We start from the raw sequence: 19,595 nt of genomic DNA on the forward strand, positions 1-19,595 counted from the left end.
AGCTCAGTGGTTAGCATTGCTGCCTCACAGCGCCAGGGTCCCAGGTTGGATTCCAGCCGTGAGCGATTGTCTGTGTGGAGTTTGCACATTCTCTCCGTATCTGCGTGGGTTTCCTCCCACATTCCAAAGATGTGCAGGGCAGGCGAATTGGCCATGTGAAATTGTCCATAGTTGTTAGGTGTATTAGTCAGAGGGAAAATGGGTCTGGGTGGGTTAGTCTTTGGAGGGTCGGTGTGGACTTGTAGGGCAGAAGGGCATGTTTCCACACTGTAGGTCATCTAATCCAGTCTAATCCTTGTAAACCTTTTCTGAACCCTTTCAGGTTTCGCAACATCCTTCCAATAGGAAGAGCAGAATTGTATGCAATAGTCCAAAAGTGGCCTAACCAATGTCCTGTGCAGCTGCAACATGACCTCCCAACTCGTGTACTCAATACTCTGACCAACAAAGGAAAGCATACCAAACGCCTTCTTTACTATACTATCTAACTGCGACTCTACTTTCAAGCAGCTATGAACCTGCACTCCAAGGTCTCTTTGTTCAGAAACACTCACTAGGACATTACCATTAAGTCTATAAGTCCTGCTAAGATTTGCTTTTCCAAAATGCAGCACCCCGCATTTATCTAAATTAAATTCCATCAGCCACTCCTCAGCCCATTGGTTCATCTGATGAAGATCCCAATGTAATCTGAGGTAACCTTCTTCGCTGTCCACTACATCTCCAATTTTGGTGTCATCTACAAACTTACTAATTATACCTGTTAAGCTCACATCCGAATCATTTATACAAATGACAAAAAGCAGTGGACTCAGCACCGATATTGTGGCACTCCACTTGTCACAGGCCTCCAATCTGAAAAACAACCCTCCACCACCAATCTCTGTCTTCTATCTTTGAGTCAGTTCTGTACTCAAATGGCTAGTTCTCCCTGCCTTGCCAACCAGTCTCCCATGGGGAATCTTGTCAAAAGCCTTACTGAAGTCCATATATATCACGTCCACCACTCTGCCCTCATCAATCCTCTTTGTTACTTCTTGAAAAAACTCAATCAAGTTTGTGAGACATGATTTCCCATGCACAAAGCCATGTTGGTTTGAAGAAGGGCTCATGCCTGAAACGTCGATTCTCCTGCTCCTTGGATGCTGCCTGACCTGCTGCGCTTTTCCAGCAACACATTTTCAGCGCTTATCCCTAATCAGTCCTTACCTTTCCAAATACAGGTGCATCCTGTACCTCAGGATTCCCTCCAACAATCTGCCCACCACTGACGTCAGGCTCACTGGTCTATTGTTCCCTGGCTTGTCCTTACCACCTTTCTTATTTAGTGGCACCACATTAGCCAACCTCCGGTCTTCCGGCACCTCACCTGTGACTATTGATAATACAAATATCTCAGCAAGGGGCCCAGCAATCACTTCCCTAGATTCCCACACAGTTCTAGGGTACACCTGATCAGGTCCTGGGGATTTATCCACTTTTATGTGTTTCAAGACATCCAGCACTTCCTCCTCTGAAATATGTACATTTTTCAAGATGTCACATCTATTTCCCTACATTCAATATCTTCCATGTCCTTTCCCACAGTGAACACTGATGCAGAATACTTGTTCAGTATCTCCCCCATCTCCTGCGGCTCCTGCCTTGCTGATCTTTTGTCAGTCAGAGGAACATTGAAAGCCCACTTTCCTGAATAAACCTGGAGGTCCTGGTGGATGAGGACTGTGTGGGTTAGCTATCCATGGAGCATGCTCTGAAATGTTGGTGACTGGTGTCCAAGATGGAGGGCTGGAGGAGCAAGTGGTGAGCTAAATTCATCAGGTTGTCCTCTGGTTTTCATGTAGGGAATTGTCACCATGTAGTTTCTTTCCAGCGGATGAGAGAGTGAGAAACTGCATATCGGCGAGGGGAAATTAGCTAATAATGAAAGGTTACTACATGCTAATGCATGTAAATCACAGTCTTACCACTCACTAACAAGAAGCTTATCTTGCTGTTCAACACTTGAGTGAAAATCGAAATTGTTTGCTATCAAAATTAGGAATCTCCCTATACCAATTTCACATGATTTTCCAAACTTTCTTGTCAATGTTCACATCATTCGGGAGCTGGGAAAATTTAGCCCACAGCAATGTTGCATCTGAGGATATCAGGGAACTTCAAGCAGAGACACTTCAAAGGAAGAGATGCAATGTTAAAATGGAATTACAATTTCCTGTGGTTGCAGAGCAAATGAGGCTGATTTTCCACATCAGCAGAAACTCTCCTGTGATCTATAGACCAGACTATCGACCTGATGTGAGATAAAAGAAAGCAGTTCTGGATGAAAAGCAATTTTGTGTTTTTTACTACCAGGAACACACAAGTGAGGTAATTGAAAACCTGACTGCCATTTGGGTCTTGGTCGATTAAACTGCTGTTCTAGCAGTACAGGGCTGTTAAGGTCATAGCTTAAGAATATTCACAACATACTCCTGCAAGTTAAACAAAGAAAAACTTTATTGCTGATTGCTGGAAGCAAACTACAAGTCAGCAAAGTCACTGACAAAAAGAAAACAGGACAACTCCTTCAGCTAACTTGCAGAACCAGACCAACAATTCAGCTGACAAATTAAGCACTATTAGAACCAGGTGAAAGTGAGGACTACAGGTGCTGGAGTCGAAAAGTGTGACCCTGGAAAAGCACAGCAAGTCAGGCAGCACCCAAGGAGGAGAGTCAACGTTTCGGGATTTATCGCACAACCCCCTTCCACTTCCACATTCCTGATGAAGGGCTTATGCCCGAAATGTCGACTTTCCTGCTCCTTGAATGCTGCTGACCTGTTGTGATTTTCCAGCTCCACACTTTTTGACACAACTAGAACCACTAAACTTAACAGCTGCAATCATCAAGTCCTCACAAACAAATCTTTTTATAACTATTGTGATTCCTCATTTCTAATCAGTTTGTATGTTTCTTGCATTCTATTAATTTTGTTCGCAATTTAGTAACTCATAAACTCACCCTTTCCTTAATCCAAGGAAACCTGTTTAAATTGGCTCCTTTTCAATCATATATTGGAACTGGGAATGTATCCAGAAGGGATAGTTAACATTTTGAGATCAACTGAGGCAAAGAGAGGTTGAAAAAAGAGAAGCCAATTCCTCCCTGCTTATCCAAGAGTATAATGATTCTAGGATGAGGGTGGGGGGGGGGGAGAGAGGTGTTCTGTCTAGAATCATAAATTGGAATCCTTGTCCATGGACTAATCGCAACACTTCTGATATAGCTTTTAAAAATGTTGGCAGAAGATCCCAGGGGATGAGATAAGCTGAAAGTAATGAAATTTTGAACTTCTACTATAGCACAATTAAAAATGACAATGCATTGAGAGCGCATTTGTGAAAGGAAGCCGTTACCAGCCTCAAATTAAAGACACTCCCTCATCACTATAGATATGGCATGAACCTAGCAACATTATGTACTATGTGGCAAATCATGGAAGATTCACATGTCCCAAGTGGCCACATGTGCAGGAGTACTTCTATTTGCAACTACTGGCTACCCGCATTTCAGAGCTGGAGCTGCAGGTGAATTCACTGTGAAGCATCAATGATATTGAATATGTGTGGACAGCACATTCAGTAAGGTGGTCACAATGAAGTGAAGACTGAACAGGGGAAAAGGGCATAGGTGGCGTCCAGACAGTAGAGAAAGGCAGGTAGTGCAGGAACCCCTTTTTGCCATTTTCTCTTTCTCGCAGATATACTGCTTTGGATGCTGTTAGGAGAAATGACTGTGCAGTGGAAAGCAGTGGAAGCCAAATTCATGGGTGGGTTTGCTGCACCGGAGGGGAGAAAGAAGAATGGTAGTGTTGTAGTGGTAAGGTACTCAACTGTAAAGGGAACAGACAGGTGTTTCTGCAACTGCAAAAGAGACTACAGGATGGTAAGTTGCTTCCCCGGTGCCAGACTCAGGATGTCACTGAACAGCTGCAAGGAATTCTGAAAGAGGACGGCAAATAGGCATACTTGTACCAATGAAGTAGGTAGAAAAAGGGTTGAGGTCCTGAAACACAATTTAGGCAGCTAGAAAGTTGAGCAAAACTGGGACTGAAAAGGTAGCAATCTTTGGATTATTTCTGGTTCCACATGCCACTGAGTACAGAAATAGGTTAGTCCAGGTGAATGCGTGGCTGCAGAGATGTTGCAGGAGGGAGGGTTTTAGATTTCTGGAATATTTGGAATGTTTTTGGGCAGTGGGACCTGTACAAGCAGCCATGAGATGCAAACTAGACCAGTCTGTAAACTAGATGCCTGTCCCTGCATGCAAACTATTCTTGCACCTCAAGGTACAATATTAAAGCAGTAATGTGTATTTTAAAAGGACCAGACATGTGCTATGACGTGGTAGGAGCGTTTGAGGAATGCAGAGTGCTTGTGTTTGCTACCAATGGACTGTGCTTTGAGATCTGGACGTCTGGGGAGCAAGCGTTGAGCTAAAGTTACCAGGTACCAGTTCACACTTTCATGTTCAGAATTCTCAGTCTAGTTTCCACTTGGCAGGCAGTATGATGGAAAGCTGCATGTTAATGAGGCAAGGTTCATGTTAATGAATGTGGTAACAAACAATAATCCCTGTTAATTATCATCTTGCCACTCCTTAGGAAGAATCTCATCTCAACATTCAGAACTATGTTGGAAAATGCAACTTGTTGCTTCCAACATTGAGAAAGGCTTTGCTTATCTTTCCACACAATTCTCCCAAATTTCTCACCATAATCCATGTAATTCATGGATTGCACTCATTGTATTCTAGGAAAGCATGTACATGTATAAGTTGAATTTTTAACAGTTTCAGAAGGAAACATATTATAAGAGTCATACAGAATGGAAACAGACTCTTCAGTCCAACTCATCCACGCAGACCAGACATCCCAATCTGAATTAGCCCCATTTGCCAGCACTGGGCCCATATCATCTATTCCCTTCCTATTCATATACTCATCCAGATTCATTTTAATGTTGTCATTGTACCCACCTCCACCACTTCCTCTGGCAGTTTATTCCATACACAAACCACCTCTGGATGAAAAAGTTACTCCTCAGGTCCTTTTTAAATCTTTCCCCTCTCACCTTAAATCTAAGCACTCTAGTTTTGGACTCCCTGCATACAAACTACTCCAATCAATTCCTGCAAGCTCCTGTCTAATTCCATCAAAATTCACCTTGCTCCAATTTAGAACTTGAACCTGTGGACCAGTTTTGTTCCTCTCCATAACTATTTAAAAATTAATAGAACTATGGTCACTGGTCCCAAATTGCTCCTCCATGTCACCTCAGTCAACTGTTCTGCCCTATTTCCCAAGAGTAGGTTGAGTTTTGCCCCATCCCAAGTAGGATCCTCTGTATACTGTTTGAGGAAACTTTCCTGAATGCAATTAACAAATTCCACCCCATCCAAGCCCTTAATGCTACAGCAGTCCCTGTTTATGTTAGGAATATTAAAATCCCCTACTATAATAACCCTATTGCTCCTGCAAGTCTCCCCAGTCTTCCTGCACATTTGTTCTTCTAATTCCTGTTGACTATTTGGGGGCCTATAGTGCAACTCCAGTAACATCACCACCTCCTTCTTATTTCTTGGCTCCACCTGCAAAGCCTCACCAGATGACTCTTCAGTTATTTCATCTCTGATTACTGCTGTGATAGTTGCCTTAATCAAAAGTGCAACTCCCCCTTTTTCTACCACCTCTGTCCTGTCTAAAGCACCTGTACCCTGGCACATTAAGCAGCTAGTCCTGTCCCTCCCTTAGCCATGTTTCTTTTGTGTCTATAATATCCCAATCCCATGCACCTTTCCATGCCCTGAGTTCATCAGCCTTGCCTGTCAGCCTTCTTGCATTGAAATAGACGCAATTTTATCCAACAGGAATTCCTTGCTCCCTGTTGTGTTGCAGCCTCACCTGTCTCTTCACTTTAATATTTCTAATTACTGTATCTCCTTCCAGCCTCGCACTTGCCTCCCTGCTGTTGAGGATTCCACCCCGCTGCCAATCTAGTTTAAACCTTCCCTTATAGCACTAGCAAACCTTGCCGCCAACATATCGATCCCCCTCCAGTTCAAGTGCAAACTGTCCCTCTTGAACTGGTCACATCTGTACCAGAAAAGATCCCAATGATCTAAAAATCTGAATTCCTGACGGTGTATCAATTCTTTAGCCATGTATTCATCTGCCATAACCTCCTATTCTTACCCTCACTAACACATGGCACTGGAAGTAATCCGAAGATTGTCACCAATGAGGTCCTGGTTTTTAACATTTTTCCTATCTCTCTACAACCATTCTGCAGGACCTCACCTCTATTTCTACCTATGTCATTTGTGCCAATGTGCACAATGACTTCTGGTTGCTCACCCTCTCCCTTGAGAATATTCAGCAACCACTCCCAGATATCCTGGATCCTGGTACCTTGGAGGCATCACACCATCCTGGATTCCCATTTTCGGCCACAGAATCTCCTCTCTGTCCCCCTAACTATCGAGTTTTCTATCACTAAATTCTTGTTTAACTTTACCTTTCCCGCTGTGTCCCAAAGCCAGTCATAGCTCCACCAACATGGCTACTGCTGCTTTCCCCTAAACAGTCAGCCACCCCACCCAACAGTATCCAAAACGGTATATTCGTTTTCGAGAGTAATGGCCACAGGGGATTTCTGCATTGTCTACATTAGAGGCAAGCAACACTGTAGAAGTGTTAAATGAATACTTATATCTGTATTTACCTATAAGACAAACCCTACCAGGACACAGTGACTGAAGAGGAAACCCAGTCATTAGGAGGACCAAAATTGATATTTGATAAGCTGGCATCACTTAAAGTTGTTAAAGCACAACAATCTGATGATTTGCATCCAAGGATACTGAAGGAAGTGAGACTGGAAATTACAAAGACTCTGGCAATCAATCTTCCCTGGATGGTGGCAGAGGATTTGAAAATTGCAAACTTCGTGAGAATATGGGCCTCTAGGAGGTAGGACAAAATGGATAAAGGAGCTGCATAAAATGGCTTCTGCAAAGTGCACAAAAGCATTGTTAAATTAGATTTCTCTGAACCAGGCAAAAACAAGAAACCGCAGAATGATGTTTCCCCATGCGTACGTGACTATCTATAGTTAAAGCTTTTAAGAAGTAGATGGATAAGATGAGGAAATACTAACCACATTTGCAAGCTGCAAGTCCTCGTAGAGGAAATACTAAACCACATTTTGCAAGTTGTGAAAAGGTGACATAAGCCATTACAACTTAATCAATATCATTGGTTCAAGCTACTACCCATGAAGTGATTATAATTACTGATTTGTTGTAACCATGCGATCATGCTCCATGTTTGAGGATGATTAATGTATATAAACCTTACACAAACTCTGTAAGGTTGTTGAATTCTTTTGATTGCCAAAAAGTTTTCCTACTTCTGAGCAAATCAGAGTCTGCCAACCCAGCGCTGTAACATACAATAAACGATTGTTTGCATGTTAGACAAAACGTTTACAGGTGCGTTAAGAGAGATCTGATCAGCGTAGATAGGGAGAATCTGTTTTTACCTGCAAACCGACCAAGAGCTAGAGGGCACAATTTAAAAATGTTTTGCAAAAGAATCGAATGCAACGTGAGAATCAACCTTTTCACACAGTGTAATTAGGATATGGGAAGTATTGCCTGGAGGCATATTCAACTGAGGTATTCAAGAGGGTATTAGATGATTATTTAGAAGGCAACAGTATGTAGAGTTACACGAAAAGTCATAGATTAGCATGACATTAAAATTACTCAAAAAGCTAGAACAGACACTATGGGCTGATCAGCTTCCTTCTGAAATGTAAGAAGTCTGCGATTCTGTATCCCTTGTCACCTGAACCATATCAATCTCTCTTGTGGAAATCAAATAAATACTTCGTGAAATAAGGCCATATATAAAACAGTACGTTGCATTATATCACAGCTAATTAAATATATCAAGTCATTTATGGTCAGCTTGTACAAACCTAGAACCCTTGCTGAGGTCCACAGCTACTCAAACATATGTTCAGTCCTGGGTTGCATGGCACTGACATTTAACTTAACAGGCAGCATAAGTTTCCAAGCTGGCTGCATTATTTTGAATGGGAGCAGGTTAATTGTGATTAGTGTTATTCAATTTTCCACCACTTGATTTTTTAAGAATATCTTTACTCAAAAGTAATTAAAAATAAACTATGTAAAGTGGTTAAAATACAGTTAAGTATGACATGAGTAATCTTATGGAATATGATTGGAAACAAAAATAATAGGGGGAGGGCTGGGATTTTCTGATCCAATTAAAACATCAATCTCAGAAGAATTATGTTTCATAAAAAACCACAACAATTTTCTTCAAATGAGTAAACCATTTAGTACTCACAGGCTTACCATCTGCACCAGGTCTTCCGGCATCGCCTTGTTCCCCAGATACTCCACGTTCTCCCTTTGGAAAACAAAATTAAAAATTAAAGTGAGCATTGTCTAAGCCGGTTTCTAATCCCCTCAAACTGACTCCTCTCAGTTGTATTGTTTCATATAATGCTGCTGCAAATTCAGCTGTTGTGAGCTGAGAAATAAATGCTATTTGATGTTTAAGTACAGTGACGATTGAAAAGTAAAATGCAACTTAACATATAGGATACAAAACAATTTTTTTAAATGCACTTTAATCATTTGCATGCTGTAATTAAATATATAGGTCACACAGAACTAATCTCACAAACCAGAACATCACACAAATAGAAAAAAAAAGTTTGAAGTCAACTGTGCCCATAAGCACAATTATTGCATCAGTTTCTTTTAGTAAAATCTTTGTCAAAAAATGTAACTGCTTTTTTCACTTTACACAAATAATACATTAAAACAGAATACTCAGCAAACTAAGGACAGAATACCACATCTGAAACGTTACCAAACATTTAACGTTTAATCCTTTCAGGATCTGGAATTTGTTTTTACAGCAATGTTATCCTGACAACCTAGATTCATATGAGTCTAAGGGATCTGCCTTATGGCTTGATGTATGTGCACAAATGTAAAAATGTGCCAACTTTATTTTTACGGTCAGCCTGACTGTTATGAGCATTGCATTCAAGAAACTGAATTAAAAATAATGAATATTTTCTAACATTCACAATAACCTGTAACAACAATCGCAATCAAAATTTATTGGTATGTAATATTATTTGGAAAAAAAACCTAAACATTAAGAATTTCTATAGCGCTTCCCCAGCAGAGTTATAGAAATGGATGAGTAGCGCTCCAAGGAAAGCAGCTGCCATAAGTTGAGAGTATAGTTTTAATTATGCCTTGAACTGGTTATCTCCCTGTTTCTTTCTGAATGGATTTTCCAACGATCCAGGAATTTTAAAATAGGAACAGGAACGAGCAATTCAACCACTCTGCTGGATTCTACCATTAACTGCATTGTGATTGATTTATTTCCCCATCTTTAATCTATCTCACTGGATACCCCAACCCAAATCATTGGTCTTAGTTTTGAGTGAGATTCAGCTTTTTACTACTGTTTGTTGAAATCATGGGCCTGAATTTTCCAAAGAGTTGCAATCTTATGCAGCTTGTAACTTCACTCCTTTTTATGTGCCAAGTGGTTAGAGGGTTGAAGTGTCAGGCAATGAGTGATAGGTATTTTTGGTGCCAAGTGAGTAGCATGCCAGGAAGTAGGGTGTCAAATATGTATCTGCCACCTCTGTAGGGTATGTCATGCCAATGGGATAAGACACATCCAGGGATAATGATGGTGAGGTCTAGATCATTGTATACAAGATACGTTCCTAGGAATGTGACATTGTCAGTTTATTGCTTGACTAATCTGTAACAGGGGAAGTACTGGATTCAAGTCAAGTCCCATGAACATTTGCCGGGGCCTCTGCATTACTAGTTTAGTGACAATAGCACCACCCAAGTCACTCATATGGGTTATTTTGAGTCATAAGAGAATATAAGGGCATGCAGAGAGCAAGGGGTGGAATGGAGTGATGATTTGAGAATCCAATACATGTATAGATCTCGTTATAGGCTGATATTCCTGGGGAACAGAAGTGAACTGTCTACCCTAACCACTTCGCACCCTGTCGCATTCAATGTAAGACTTCCCTTGGCATATTGTTAATATTGCAACATGTTACCATCATTTGATTTGATTTATTGTCACGAGTGCCTATTGTAAGGCTTTGTTTGAAAGCACTATAGACAGATCATAGTAAGCAAGGACAGGCAGACCAAAGGGTGAAAACAAAACTTGGACACAGTAAGGCATACAGGTTATACCGCACAGGACGTGCGCTGGGCAAGATCAACATTTCAAGATCAGCAATATCTTAAGTTAGAGAGTCTATTCATCAGTCTAATAACAGCAGGAAAGAAGCTGTTCTTGAACATGCTGGGTGCATGTGTTCAAGCTTCTGTATCTTCTGCCCAACGGAAGAGATTGTAGGAGAGCATTATGGGGAGGAATGGGTTTTTGATGATGTTGGCGGCCCTTCCATGGCAACGAGACATGTAAATGGAGTCCATGGATGGGAGGTTGGCTTCCTTGATGGTCTGGGCTGTGCACACAACCTTCTGTAGTTTCTTACCGTCCTGGGCAGAGCAGTTGCCATACTAGGCCATTATGCAGCCGGACAGTATGTTTTCAGTAGTGCATCTGGAAAAGTTGGTGAGGGTCCTTACGGACATGCCAAATTTCCTGAGCCACCTGAGGAAGAAGAGGCATTGTTGTGCCTTCTTGACCATCGCATCTATGTGGGAAGTCCAGGACAGCTTTTTGGTTATCAGCACTGCTAGCAACTTGACACTCTCAACTGTCTCAATCTCCTTTCCGTTAATGTAAGTGGGCGTATGTTCTCTTCCTTTCTGTCTGAAGTCAATGATGAGTTCTTTAGTTTTGCCGACATTGAGAGGTTGTTCTCATTGCACCATGTCACTAAGCCCTCCATCTCCTTTCTGTATGCTGATTCATCATCGTTTGATGTCTGTCCTACCATAGTGGAGGTGTCAGCAAACCTGTAGATGGCGTTCATTTAGAATTTGGCTACACAGTTGTGGGTAAACAGGGAGTACAGTAGGGGGCTGAGAACACATCGTGGGGTGGGGGGGGGGAGGGGGGGTTGCTCCAGTGTTGAGTGTTTTCATGGAGGAGGTGCAGTTGCCTATCTTCACTGATTGCAGTCTGTGGATCAGGAAGCTGAGGATCCAGTTTTGGAGGGCAGAGCCAAGACCTAGGTCTTCGAGGTTTGAGATCAGTCTTGAGGGAATAATGCTGTTGAAAGTGGAGTTTTAGTCAACGAGAAGGAGTCTGATGTAGGTGTCCTTGTTGTCCAGATATTCTTGGGATGAGTACAGGGCTTGGGAAATGGCATCTGCTGTGGACCACATTGGTAGGCAAATTGCAGGGGATTGAGGCAAGCTGGGAGACTGGAGTTGATGTGGGCTATGACCAACCTCTCACAGCACTTCATGACTATAGAGGTCAGAGCCACTGAGCTGTAGTCATTCAGGCCCATTGCTTGTGCTTTCTTAGGTACTGGGATGACAGTGTTCACTTGTGTCCTTTAGGAAAGAAAACTGCCATCCTTATCTGGTCTAGCCTACATGTGACCCCAGATCTACAACAATGAGGTTGACTCTTAACTGTCCTCTGGGCATGACATTTGCATTTTGAGTAGGCTACTTCATATGAACTAGGAGAAAGTGAGGACTGCAGATGCTGGAGATCAGAGCTTAAAAATGTGTTGCTGGAAAAGTGCAGCAGGTCAGGCAGCATCAAAGGAGCAGGAGAATCGATGTTTCGGGCATAAGCCCTTCTTCAGGCTTATGCCCGAAACATCGATTCTCCTGCTCCTTTGATGCTGCCTGACCTGCTGCACTTTTCCAGCAACACATTTTTAAGCTACTTCATATGAACCTCTTTAATAGCCACCTACATAATTGGCAGTAGAATGAGTTGATGGGGAGTATATTTAGTTTTGCTTCACCCCAATCTTGCTGTTCAGTGGTAGGAGATTTGGTTAAAGTTGAGGCCCATGTTTGTTTTTGACATCATATGTGTAGTTTTTCTTACTCATTCATGGGATGAAAACATCATTGGCTAGACCAGCACTCATGGCCCATTTTAATTGCCCAGAGGACAGTTTAGAGTCAACCACATAGTTGTGGATCTGAAGTCACATGTAGTCCAGACCAGGTAAGGATGGCAGCTTCCTTTCCTAAAGGACATTAGTGAACCAGATGGGTTTTCTCTTTTTTCTGACAATCCATTCATGGTCATCATCAGACTCTTAATTCCAGATTTTTATTGATTTTCCAATTTTACCATCTGCTGTGGCAGGATTCGAACCCAGGTCCCCAGGACATCACCTGGGTCTCTGGATTAATAGTCCAGCAATATTACCACTAGCCTATTACCAATGGACATCCCATTGGCAGGACAGACCCAACAAGAGGTGGTAAATTGCAAATGAGTTGTCCTGGGAGTCTCAATGTCATGGATAGCATGTTTAGTGAAGTGGTCACACCACAGGTGAGGTTACACAGGCAGAAAGGGAATGCGTAACCATCAGACAAGTAAAAGACTCCAGAAAGGAAGTGCAGGAGTTCCCTGTGGTCATTCCCCTCTCAAACAGATTTACCACTTTAGATACTGTTAGGGGAGATGATCTCTCAGGGGAAAACAGCATTAGCCAAGTTCATGGCAGCATGAGTGGATGTGCTGCACAGAGGTGAGGAAAGCAAGTGATAAGCCTATAATAGTAGGGGATTCAATAGTAAAGGGTACTGGTAGGTGCTCCTATGGCTGCAGGCTCGAAACCAGGATGGTATGTTGCCTCCTGATGACAGGGTTAGGGATATTATGGAGTGGCTACAGGACATTCTGGAACGGGAGGGTGGATAACCAGTTGTCATGGTACACATAGGTACAAATTACATAGATAAACAAAGCACTGAGAACCTGAATGCTGTATATAGGAAGTTGGGAGATAAATTAAAATGCAGGATGTTCAATGTAACATTAATTTTTACTAATTAATAAACTCTTACTGGCTGACAGTTTTAGATAGGAAAATAATAAATTAGGTTTGTCCTTCACGATTAATATTGATCAACTATTCAAGATTGACCTTGTTTTTAAAAAGGCAATTAATTTCTGTTTTCTGTAGTCCAAGAGTCCATTAATCACTGCATTTGCCAAATAACTGTCAATTAACTTAAGTTCACTTAATCAAGTCATAAGTACCTTTTCTGATAAACTCTTTTATACTACAGCCTCTTAGAAATAAAATCATACCTTTAGACCTCGAGGGCCAGCTGGTCCTGGAGCACATGTACAAGGGGGTGGTGTGGACATAACGTCATCAAGACTACGGTCACACTAAATGGAGAAAACAAACAGTTCAAATAAGGACCATATTCCTATGCTTGGATGATGTAAGGTAAGGGTAATTGGACAATATTTGGCTGATCCATCAAGTGATTGTTTTCTCCCTCAATCTCTAATATTTGATATTTCAAAAATGAAACTTACATAATGCCAAAAAGAAAAGATGGTATGAGCACAAAGTCTTAAACAACATTAGTCAGGCCACTTTCATTGTATACTTATGTCTGGATTTTAGCCATTGAGTGTTATAATAATTGGAAATGGCACATGTAAATAACGTTCCTAAAAATTTTGATATCTTGGTAACATTTTCCAATATTAAACTAATTTTGTATTATAAACTTTATCAATATTAAAGAGGCATCAATTTCAGAATTGTGATATATTAAACTGCATTTTGTATCAAAATAAAAGTCACTGAAATCACATCTACTGCACTATTAAATAGATATGACATATTCAACATGCAAAACTAAAGGTTAAGTGCCAAGTTACAATATAAACAATAGAGGTATCAATCTAATATTACAAAAGAGTTTCTGCCCAATTACACAGAGAAGTGGAAATGACTGTAAATATCTCTATGCAAATAATGGATGCAATTTCTCTGAACCATGAAACATTTGCTGAGAAGCAGGTGTATTTTTAGTGGTGGTCATAATTAAGATGTGGAGATGCCAGTGCTGGACAGGAGTGAACAAAGTCAGAAGTCACATGATACAAGTTTATAGTCCAACAGTTTTATTTGAAACCACAAGGTTTCAGAGTGCTGCTCCATCGTCTGCTCCTTCACCTGACAAAGGGGTAGCGCTCTGAAAGCATGTGATTTCAAATAAACCTGTTGGACTTTAATCTTGTGTCGTGTGACTTCTGACTTCTTAAATTTTAGTTAATTCCTCACAACTGTTGGTTCAAAATCTTCAGTTAATGATTACAAGGCTATGACACAATTTTTATGAACTTCAGTGGTACAATTAGTCCATACAACTAATGCAGAATGGGATTCTAGCCAGTGGGCAGTCTGTTTTACACTGTTCCTAACACTTTTTTTCCATTGATCCATACTGGAATAAATTGATTTCTCCTCCCTTCCAAGTCCTGTGGAAATTCTTATTTTGGGATACCACAAATGGTAGGAACCAGGTTTGGAAATCACCACCCCCTTTGCATTGTTCCAGTAAGTCCTGGTCTGTCTACGTTCTGCCAACTACAGCCTGGATCTTACATCTCTGTTATAGACAGAGGGGAAAGGTGATTAAATTCTTTCACCTTTCTCTTCTTCTGGCCGTAAGCAGATATGCTTTTATAATTCTTCTTACTTCCTATGCCACACAGATTTCTAGTGGCTCGTTGAATCAGCCACTGTCTTAAAAATTCACAGCAACTGTAACTGTCAGCAGGGTCGGATTGCCATCTGTTCCTTCCAAGCACCAGTCCTATTCCAGTGGGTTATTTAGTTCAGTTACCATAGCCCAGGACATCCTTCATCTGTGCTTACATTCACTCTGAGAGTTGTGGATAATAATGGTGAGGTCAGTGGATATAGGGTCTGGTCAGTTTCCTTTGCCTTCCTGAGGTAACTTCAACTGCTGCTTCTCCCTCTGAAGGCTGGAAAGCAATCACTGGAGGTTGTTGTTCATGCTGCACTTGCTGACAACATCTAACTACTCTCTCCTTCAATGCTGTCTTTGCATGACAAGCAAAGCCACAAGGAACCCAATGGCTGTCATGCCCATTTCAAATATTTGAGCCCACAACCTGTGGCAGATATTGGAAACAGAACAGCATTTCAGTAACAGTATCCCTGAGTCCTCACATCAAACGCAATGAAGTAGCACATTATGCCCTAACACACTGCCATGAATACTTTGTAAAGAAGCCAATGTCATGCCTTAACAAGGTTTGAAGCATGAAACCTTATCCAGATGCATATTTCAGAACTAAAGTATTAATGTTTCATTGGCGGAGTGAAATCCTGCCATTAACCCACTATGCTAGCCCTCCTCCAAAAAAACCTGAATGTCACTGACCATGTCCTGATATACCAACAGTGCAGTGGTGAATGTGGCAGCTCCAAAACATTGCCTTCCACTGTCAAGAATGAAATGTGATTCAAAAATGGCGAACACAGGTGAGAATTCCAAACTAGTGCTTGATGTGATTTGTTGATCTGACCTAACAAGGAGGCAATTAGTGCAAACAAGGTAATAGTCATGGTTCCTTGAGACCATAATTTTTAATGTTTATTCTTGGAAAAGAATGACCTGCCAATGAATTGCAATTTTGATGCCAGATGGTCACATTCCTGAATCAGTGGATGCATGATCAATGCAATTGCCCCTAGCAAGACCTCAGTTTCAAATAATTATACTCTACCCCAAGGAGAAAAGCTGTAACTTACTTTTTTTTAGATTAGATTACTTACAGTGTGGAAACAGGCCCTTCGGCCCAACAAGTTCACACCGACCCGCCGAAGCGTAACCCACCCAGAACCATTCCCCTACATTTACCCCTTCATCTAACACTACAGGCAATTTAGCATGGCCAATTCACCTGACCTGCACATCTTTGGACTGTGGGAGGAAACCCACGCAGACACGGGGAGAATGTGCAAACTCCACACAGAGAGTCGCCTGAAGTGGGAATTGAACCCGGGTCTCTGGCGCTGTGAGGCAGCAGTGCTAACCACTGTGCCACCGTGCCGTCCATTCTGCACATAGTGAGAGCCATATTGATCATTTTTGCACAGTTTGGAACATAAATGACAAGATTTCAACATCTTGTCCTCATGAGTGCATTGCAGGCTCCCCGAGATGCAGCATGATCCTCCTATCATTTATGAACCCTTCTGTGTTGCTGTTCTTGTATTCTGATGACCATGCAATCTACTTGTTTCTGTTCAACCCCTTTATAAACTGTTAATGACCCCAATTTACTCCCGAGCCCATACCTTACATATTACCATAGCCCAGTTGGCCATGCAGTCACTTCATGTACAGGCTAGAATGATTGTGATTTGGGAAAAACTCTTTCTCACAGCTCCTCATCCCCTTCTATGTTGTATAAGTTGCCAAATCTTTTTCATATTGAATTATCTTCTTTCATCATAATCATTCATACAATAATCCAGTCCAATGAACCCCATATCCAAACTGGAACTTCCAACTGACAGCAACAGAACGACTGTGATCAATTCCCTGGACAGGAATTGGTTGAGATCCATGACTGAATGTGGTGGTTCTGCCTGACTCTCTTGACCCCATTCAGGTCTGGTCTCTTTAATATTCAGATCTTGCAGTTTTATTGAAGCACATGGAATGTAATTGCCATGTAAGCTTCTGGTATGTGCCATGGGTACAACATTGACATAGCACAGTTGCATACAGTGACACATCCATCCTCTTGACTGTCTAGTGTTTTCAACTTGGCTCTCCCCCTGCATTGGGGAGAAAGTGAGGTCTGCAGATGCTGGAGATCAGAGCTGGAAATGTGTTGCTGGAAAAGCGCAGCAGGTCAGGCAGCATCCAGGGAACAGGAGAATCGACGTTTCGGGCATAAGCCCTTCTTCAGGAATTCCTGAAGAAGGGCTTATGCCCGAAACGTCGATTCTCCTGTTCCCTGGATGCTGCCTGACCTGCTGCGCTTTTCCAGCAACACATTTCCAGCTCTCCCCCTGCATTGACAAGGAATGCAAACTGCAGAGGTTGACAGCTTAACTCAGCACAAAAGGACCTGTGTGCTTAAAAACAGTAGGAGAGACTAAGACCCAAAGGCACAGCTTCAGGATGAAGAGACAACACTTCAAAATTGAGACGAGGAGAAATTTCTTTATTGAGAGGATGGTGAATCAATGGAAGTCATTGCCACAGAAGGCTGTGGAGGGACAGGTAGTGTTGAGGAGCTGGGGAGGCTGCAGAAGGACTTGCAAAGGTGAGGAGAATGAGCAAAGAAGTGGCAGATGGAATATGGCACTTTGGTAGTAAGAATAGAGGCACAGACTATTTTCTACATGGAGAAAGGCTGTGGGGGCCAAGTCATTGAGTGTCTTTAAGAGAGAAATAATAAGGGGAGAAATTTAACGTTGGAAACATAAAATTAATTTTTTAGGGCAATGACAGTGTTTAGCTGGAATTATGAAATTTAGTAGTACAGCAATTTATATCACTGTTTGAAATTTGGCATTGTAGTGATTGCCCTGAAGAGTAGATGCAAAGCTTTGGCAACATGTCTGTATTTTCTCCAATATTCCAATTTTGAACTTAGTATGCTATTTAAAAACCCAGTTAAACCTCATTCAAAAGGCATAGCTTTTCCAAGAGTTATCATAAAGGGCGAACAGCATAAAGAGTGGAGGTTCTTGTCGGTTCATAGATTGTAAACTGATGAGGCCAATTTTGGGAGGGACTTGACAGGACATCCTCTGGAAAAGTGTAAAATCGCTGAAAGCAATTTCCAGATGTCTGTAATCTTGTGCATGTGCGAATATTGGTATCAATAGAGAAATGGTAATAAATGTTGACAATTTTATAATTATCGAGGAGAAAGTGAGGACTGCAGATGCTGGAGATCAGAGCTGAAAATGTGTTGCTGGAAAAGCGCAGCAGGTCAGGCAGCATTCAAGGAACAGGAGGATCGACGTTTCGGGCATAAGCCCTTCTTTATGCCCGAAACGTCGATTCTCCTGTTCCTTGGATGCTGCCTGACTTGCTGCGCTTTTCCAGCAACACATTTTCAGCAATTTTATAATTATTACAACCACAAAATCCAGGTGGAGATGCTGGAGATCAGAGTCAAAGAGTGTGGTGCTGGAAAAGCATAGCCAGTCAGGCAGCATCCCAAGGGCAGGAGAATCCATGTTTCGAGCATAAGCCCTTCATCAGTAATGAGGTTTGTGGCCCAAGGGGACTCAGAGATAAAAAGGAGGGGGGATGGGGCTGGGGGAAAGGTAGCTGGGAATGCGATATGCAGATGATGATGGGGGTGAAGGTGATAGGTTGGAGAAGAGGGTGGAGCGGATAGGTGGGAAGGAAGATGGATAGGTAGGACAGTTCAAGAGGGTGGTGCCGAGTTAGGAGGTTGGATCTGAGAGTAGGTGGGGGGAGGGGAAATAAGGAAACTGGTGAAATCCACATTGATCCCGTGTGGTTGGAGGGTCCCAAGACGGAAGAAGAGGCATTCTTCCTCCAGGTGTCAGGTGGTTAGAGTTTTCCTCAAGGCGTAGGGTGGGGAACGCCTCCTCTTCTGCCTTGGGACCCTCCAACAATACAGTATCAATGTCAATTTCACCAGTAACCTCATTTCCCTTGCCCCCACCTTATCCCAGATCCAACCTTCCAACTCAGCACCACCCTCTTGAACTGTCCTACCTGTCCATCTTCCAGTGATGGAAGTGTCATCACTAAACAATAATCTGCTCACTAACTCACAGTTTGGGTTCTGTCAGGGCAGATGAGGTGAGAGTGATCACTCTTGACATCAAGGGCACTTTTGACCAAGTGTTACGTTGGAGAGCTCGTGCAAAACCGGAGTCAATGGGCATCAGACGGAAAACATTCCACTGGTTGGAGTCAAACCTTGCATAAAGGAAAATGGTTCTGGTTGTTGAAGGTCAATTATCTCAGGTTCAGGACCTTTTTGCAGGAGTTCCTCAGGGATAGACACTGGTCTCATGCATAAAAGCAGTTTGCAGCACAGGGTTCTTAGCTTGTTCTCTTAGTGCCTACCCTCTTAGATGCCACCACAGTCAGTCAAAGGCAGAGACTGGATCTCAGTAGCTAAGCTGTACACCGCAGACTCAGGGGGAAAAGTGGGGCAATGAAAGTTAAATAAAAGAGCTCAATGGGAAATTAGGGAGATTCAGATCTGATGGGGTGAACAGGAAGTGTCAAATGAAGATGCCCTAGCACATTGTGACAGAGCTGGATCTTTTGTTGAAGCATTCCAGTCTGCTCTCAATTGTTCCCCATAGCCATATCCCTTACATGGATGGCTTCTGGAAACAAGTGCTATTTCTACAATCACAACTGATGCCTTCTTTACACAATGCCCTGACATAGGCAGAATGTACATACAAGGCAACACATTCTTCCACTGGGACCATCAAGGACCATATGATAAATCTCCTCAAGATGAGATTCCCATGTAAAGGTCTGGGCG

General features: G+C 42.2%; 1 protein-coding gene across 1 annotated transcript in view; it reads right to left on the reverse strand.

Moving 5' to 3' along the window:
* The window catches only part of col21a1 (collagen, type XXI, alpha 1), a 474,425-nt gene that overhangs the window by 357,958 nt on the left and 96,872 nt on the right, over positions 1–19,595 (reverse strand). The window contains exons 8-9 of the mRNA XM_087979161.1: positions 13,347–13,430; positions 8,421–8,483 (exon numbers count right to left, since the gene is read on the reverse strand). Of these exons, the coding sequence (XP_087835287.1) occupies positions 8,421–8,483; positions 13,347–13,430 (147 nt within the window). The remainder of the gene's footprint in view (positions 1–8,420; positions 8,484–13,346; positions 13,431–19,595) is intronic.

Source organism: Chiloscyllium plagiosum, unplaced genomic scaffold, assembly GCF_037043375.1.
Source record: "Chiloscyllium plagiosum isolate Xiang-an unplaced genomic scaffold, Cpla_swu_hap1 HiC_scaffold_3, whole genome shotgun sequence".
Taxonomy (NCBI): Eukaryota; Metazoa; Chordata; class Chondrichthyes; order Orectolobiformes; family Hemiscylliidae; genus Chiloscyllium; species Chiloscyllium plagiosum.